Raw genomic sequence first — 6704 nt, 5'->3', positions numbered from 1 at the left:
AATGACCTTGGCTCATATCAATCACTAGTTGGAAATGACCTCGGCTTTATAACACTTGTCGAAAATGACCTCGGCTTTATAACACTTGTCGAAAATGACCTTGGCATCACAAGTTTTCACATGCATCATCACGGTGTTTCAAATCAATGCACACAAATAATATCACACCACACGGAATATACAACAATATATATACCATTCCAGTCCATTTTCATGCTATCGAGCATTTTATCAATCAATCAATCAATGGTTACAACAAGGCAATTCACAAACATCTTGATCATCACATAGTATTTTCAAATTCTCCCCCTTTTTATTCATTAACATTAACCAAGTGGAAAATTAACCCTTCGCCTCATTTCCATTACTCCCAACACATAAGCAACGAAGGAGAATACACAAATTCTACTAGATACAAGGTGTAGGAGATCATTTGTCTCAATGCAAGCACACAATCACTCTGTAACTTGAGTCTTCCCTCTTCGTACGACATCCAAATCAAAGCAATCTAATCAAATAAGGATTCACAATAAGATTTCAGAACTAACAACACTCATATCAATGATTTTAAGAACTGAGCCAAATTGCCTGATAAACCCATTTCTGAAAATGAGGGATATTTTTGGAAATTTGTATTAAAATACATTACCCAAAGGTTTTGAAACTCCATAATTAAAATCTCATTGAAATATGAGTTGAAAACATGCTCAAAGCTCTAATTTACTTAAAACACAAGTTCATGAGAAAAACCCTTAATTCTCATATTTGAAACCCCAACTCGAATCTGAAATGTTTCTTAAAAAAGATCTTACTCATGCTTAGGGAAGTTTCAAATATGAAATTTCATCAAAAATGAAGTTAAAATTGGCCTTGAAATCCTCAATTTATCAAACTTTAACTTTACCCGGGAAAAACTCAAATTATCATACTTATACATGGTTAGTATGATGAAAATAATTAATGAATCAACAAGTTTATGTCAAAATCAGTTTACCCATAACATAAGGATCCTAAATATATATTTTTTCATCGAAATCCGAGTTTAAATTGATAAAACCCTAATTTCCCCCAAGAATTACACGGATAGGGAAAGAAAATCAGAAGAATAATTCATGAGAAAACACTGAAATGAGGATTGGATACTAACCCCCATATTAAATCGATAAGAATGTCGCAAGAATCACTTCATTATGAGTTCTAGAACTCCCAATATGCTAAAAATACCAAATGAACACAGTCTGAAATTTTAAATAGTTGAATAGCAGTAGTTACACCAACAAACCAGCAACTTTTACTTCACTAAAAAGACCGTAAATTCCTCATATGGTAGCGAAATGACCCAATTCTTTTTCCTAAATGCCTTAAATAATGATACGGATCTGTTATTTCAATTGAAACTCAATTGTGTTCTCATTTGCCTAGTCAAATATCATTTCTGCTCGGTAAAAAATTATTTCATAATCACGATAAAAGTCCAATCTCGACTTAGTGAAAATGAACCAAACTTTACAGATCATTCCTATAATTTATAGTTGACATAAATTGTTGAAACAACGCCAAAGTACCCAAAAAGCTTAAAACATTCAAACCTCATTCAGAAACTCCTGAACACAAACCAGATATGCTACTAGCTTAAAAATGATATTTCGAAGTCAATGAAATCATCAAAACACCCAAAAAAGGTCACCTTAAGCCGATGTTGACCAAAGTTAACTTTAACATAAGAATCTCCAAATTTTCAAGTAAGGACATGAAACTCATCCAAAAGCTTCGGGAGTTGAACCAAACCTTCAACTAGACCAAGTATCACCATATGGACCTAGTGAAATCATCAAAACTCGAAAATGACCTTTCTAACCTTAAGCGTTGACTAAAGTCAAACTTTAGCCTTAACTTTCTCTGCATCTCGTCTAATGACTAAAATCAAACCAAAAGCCTTGGGACCCAAGCCAATAGTCAAACTGACCCAAAGTAATGTTTTGAATCTAATGGAACTGACGGAATTCCATTCCGAGACTCGTAGCTCTGGTTGTTATCAAAAGCCACTTTTAACAATTTTAACTCTCCAAAACTCTAAAACTTCCAAAAAATCAAAACTTTACAATCAAATTTCAAAACCAACTTCATAAACTCATCAAATAAGACTCGGGATAATTATCGAGAAGGGTTAAATAATAATTTTCCAAAAAATTACAAAAATGATCTTCGGGGTCATTACAAATTATTAGTATTATTATCATCTTAATGATTGTGTATACAAATACAAATTGGATGAATGAGATGATTTTGTATTGAAATGGAGCAAAAATAGATTAATCATCTAAAACAAAATGGATGGAGCTCCTCTCCATTTCTCTTCTCTCAATTTTCTCCAATTCTTGCTTGGATTGATGTCACATGGCATAAGTTAAAATTAATGAATAAGATTTAAATGACTAAATTAAGACACTAACCATGGTTTAGATAGGGTTTTTGGCTAAAAACATTCTTAAACTATACCCCTAACTTAAACTACATACTCAAATTATTTTTCTTAACAGAAAACATCCCTCAATTATTTAAAATTTGACTACTTTCATCCTTTAGTTAAAAATTGTCAAAAATTATAAATTCTTCACAAAAACATGTACGGTTCACACTACTCTCAACAAAACTCCCTAAATCACCCCCAATAAACCAACTTTGTTCATTCTACATACATCTTAAATAAAATATTTTGAATTTTTTTAGCAACAACATTTTGCATTGTCTTCCTTTTAATTAGCAATTTTGTTTTTATTTACTTTTCATTTGATTTGATATAAAAAATTTATCGTTGAAATGTTTTCTTATCATTGGATCTGCAAAAAGTGGTGTCGATCGGAGACTTTTACTTCTAATAATGGAAAACGAAACTCGAGTACTAGAGATCAAAATTAGCTAAATCTTGATTACCTCAACTATCAGTTTACCCCCAAAATTATTGATCTAACGACATTTTGACTTTGAAAGGTGAAGATGGTGTAAAATTAAGCTTCAACTCCATTCAGTTGGTAAAGGAGAAGAGCTAAGACTCACACTATCCTAACATTGTTTCTTTTAACATCAAACAAGGGTCTCAAAAAAATTATTAATTTTTGGAAGCTTTTTCCAACAAGTAATAAAATTATAGATTTTTTTTATTGAGAATAGTATGAATTGCATATGTTTTGTGTGGAATTTATTAATTTTTCGACAAATTTTAATAGAGGGGTGGAAGTTGTTATGTTTTAAATACTTCGAGGATGTTTTTTGTTAAGAAAGATAATTTATGGATGTATTTTAAATTGAGAGTATAGTTTAAGGATGTTTTTAGCCGATATATATATATATATATATATATCATCATATATTACTAAAAGTGGGAAGCACATATCTTCAAAGTTAGATTACAATTTTACCCTATAGTTAATCATCATATCATATCATATATCATATATTACTAAAAGTGGGAAGCACCTATCTTCAAAGTTAGATTACAATTTTACCCTTATAGTTAATCAAAATGTAATAAATACAACATCTAATCTAATTAAATAATAATAAAAATGTATTATCTCTTCAAAATTAATATACATTAATGTAAAATCACTAAATTATCCACACAAAAAAAGAGAGGGCACTCTTTGGCATTCATAATCCAACTAAATTAATGATGCTTATTATGTTTCCAGTCAAATTAATGAAATGTTACGGAAATTCATGGGGTGAGAACTGAGGTGAATGTATCCATAATAAAAAATAATGATATTTATTATGGCTTGGAATATGTATCTTTGTATATATAGTTCAATTTTGTGTTGTTTCTGTTCAAAGTAGAATATTAGTCTGAGGTAAATGTATCCACATGAATAAAAATGGAAAGAAATAAAACGAGTGTTTAAAGTTAGATTACAATTTTCTCTTATATTTAATTAAAATAAAATACCTAATCTAATTGAAATAGTAGTAATTGTATTTAAATTTACATGAGATTTGTGAATCTGCAGATATTCAAAAGTCCAATTTAAGTGTGTGTTATTAATTGCTAAATAGTTTGGAGAATATGAAGAGTTGCATTGAATAATTAAATGTATATTAATTAATTAGGAGAAATAAATAGTTTGGAGAATAGGAAGAGTCGCATTGAATAATTAAATGTAGACTAATGAAAGAAAAGGTTCAAGGAATGCAAATTGAAAAATAGCTATAAAAAGGCAAGAAAGGATTCTTGAATTCTTACTCACCAATTTTATAGCCTCTTGCATAATTTTAATTTATTAATTAATTTCATCTTCTTTTTTGTTCTTGAAGAGAAAGCAACAATTTGAGAGGATGGGAAGTACCTAGAGCTATTGACGTCTAGAGTTCAATTAGTTAGTAACATTAACTTCACTAAACAAAGTTCAACACAAATTTATTGTAATGCACAATGTTTATGTGTCTTGTATATGAAAGTTTAGTAACATATATTATTATTCCGACATGGAATATTTTAATTTAGCATTCAAATATTATTGTTATACTTTTAGTAGTTGTTTCTACTGTATATATAAAGATAGAATTGACATGTGTTTTAATTTCTTTATTTTAGTAAGAATAAGCCTACATTTTTTAAAACCAATATATTTTACTATTATATACTCCCCCATCTCAATAAAAAAGTTTGAACAAATTAACATGGAATACACGTGCAAAGCACGTGTCCAGATACTAGTATATAGAATACATTTGACTTGGTGCTCACTTGTAGGAAGATTCCCGCTCTGAAGTCAAGTCTTTTTTGGAGCTCCTTCCAAAGAGGTTGGGATTAGTTATCTTCGCATTTTATTTTTTAACTTGATAACTTACTAACTATCTTGGTTAGGGTCTTAGTTTAGTGAATCAAATCATACCCATTAGTTTTAATGTGTATCATGAAGCAAGGAGTTTGAGAAATGGAGAGCAGCTGGATCGAAACAAAATAGTCCTTGTAGGACAAAGGAATATGATATAGAATTTTGAAAAAGTTACAGAATGAATGGCATATGTAATTACACCTTCATCATGCCTGCGTCATAGGGAATATCAAACTTTGGTAGCCAGGGCTGTTGTGTGTTAATGAATTTACCGGCAGTGTATTTGTTAATAGCGTCTCCTGAAATTCCCTTTTGGTAACCTCTCCATGTTGAGACTCTTTTGCCAAGTGCAGCACCTAGTCCTCTGTTCTGATACTCTGCATAAAAACATGTGTGTAGTCCAAAATCAGTTGAGTTCCATGGTGCCCATCCTGTGGGATCGATGAATGCATCGATGTTCGATTGCATTATGATGGTCTTGGAATACTCCTTCCATGGACGTCCAAGATATGCTTTGATTGGTGGAGTGGTGCTAGTGAATGCTGGATCAGCCTTGATGTCACAATTCTGGATAACGAATCCACCAAACGAAGTTGGTACTGTCCTTCCTTGAGCAGTGATCATGCAAGCTTGTGCATTGCCTGGTTTCCTCACAATCAATTTGCAGTTTTGGAAAACAGCACTTGCATCACCAAAGATGAAATCAACGGTGCCAGTAATGGTACAATCACGATAGAATTGTCTAAATGAGTGAGCGTATAACGTGTCTTGATAACCATCGATTTTGCAGTTATGGACAACAGCCTTATCAGCATTAATTCTCAATGCAACAGCTTGTTCTTTTGCAGGTCCTGCCGTGTTTTCAATACCGATGTCCTTGATAACGAAACCTTCACCAGCAACACCAAGGGCGCATGTATGCCATGTTGCATAACCGTCATGCTTTACTCCCCTGTCACCGGTGATTATGGTCTTGGTTGGGCCTTCACCAATAAACACAACATTTGGCTTGTTCTTATCGATTTCAATGTGTTCCTTGTATGTACCAGCCTTGATCAGGATAACGAAAGGAGTTGGATTGTTCTTGGGGACAGCGTTAACTGCTTCCTGAATGGTTTTGTATTGTCCGCCTCCACTGGCAGAAACCACAGCATTAGGCTTGGAGGCAGAAATTTGAACAAGTTTACGGTTACTGGCTTCGACAAAGGAGTCACTGTCTGATAACAATTTGCGGGTAAGTCCTGTGGTTTCTGTGATCATTTCACCGAAGTTGTTGACCATGGAAAGAGCATTGATACTCAGCTCCCGGGTGGTGTTCATTAGCTTCACCATTTGGTCGCGGGTTGCACTGTATTCTGATTTGGTAAAACCATCTAAACAAGTCTCTTCATAAGCAACCACAGCGCTAAGCCATGACTTGAGGTCATCCACTATATCCTTGATCTTAGAGAAATCAAAGTTCTCTATCTTTGCGACAGAGCCCCTTAGATCCTCAACGGCTAGATCAAACAACTCTTCACAAGCAAGGAGAGCGTCTTTGGTGTAAGGATCACTGGCAGCTTTCTTAATTGGCTCAGTGTTCTTGAGGGCATTCTTGATGTCTGCCACAGTGGCTTCGAATGCAACCTTGATGTAGTCCTTTGGATCGGACACATTCTTTGCCGCGGAAAGGGTCTTTTCACAAGTTTGTTTGTATGGTGTGGGTTGACACATTGATTCAACTGACTTTGTTGAAGTTGCAACTCCATTTGATGAAGTATCTGAGTCATGTTTAGTCAGGGTGACACAGGCTGCCACCACACAAGCCACCACAAGAACAGAAGCTATTCCACCAATAAACACCTTCTTTGCCATTTTTTTTGTTTTTTT

General features: G+C 33.3%; 1 protein-coding gene across 1 annotated transcript; it reads right to left on the bottom strand.

The window, feature by feature from the left end:
- Positions 1–4981: 4981 nt before the first annotated feature.
- On the bottom strand, positions 4982–6704 carry LOC125811338 (pectinesterase-like). Its single transcript, XM_049490841.1, has one exon. The coding sequence runs from the start codon at positions 6687–6689 to the stop codon at positions 5031–5033; it is 1659 nt and encodes a 552-aa protein (XP_049346798.1). The 5' UTR covers positions 6690–6704; the 3' UTR covers positions 4982–5030.

This window comes from Solanum verrucosum, unplaced genomic scaffold (genome assembly GCF_900185275.1).
Source record: "Solanum verrucosum unplaced genomic scaffold, falcon-dt-bn FXZP01000132.1, whole genome shotgun sequence".
NCBI classification, from domain to species: Eukaryota; Viridiplantae; Streptophyta; class Magnoliopsida; order Solanales; family Solanaceae; genus Solanum; species Solanum verrucosum.
Note: the sequence above shows the minus strand (reverse complement) of the source record. Positions and strands in the feature narration are given on the sequence as shown.

What these genes read in the sequence shown, in the direction of transcription:
- LOC125811338 (XM_049490841.1), bottom strand. Translation starts at nt 6,689, where the DNA reads ATGGCAAAGAAGGTGTTTATTGGTGGAATAGCTTCTGTTCTTGTGGTG.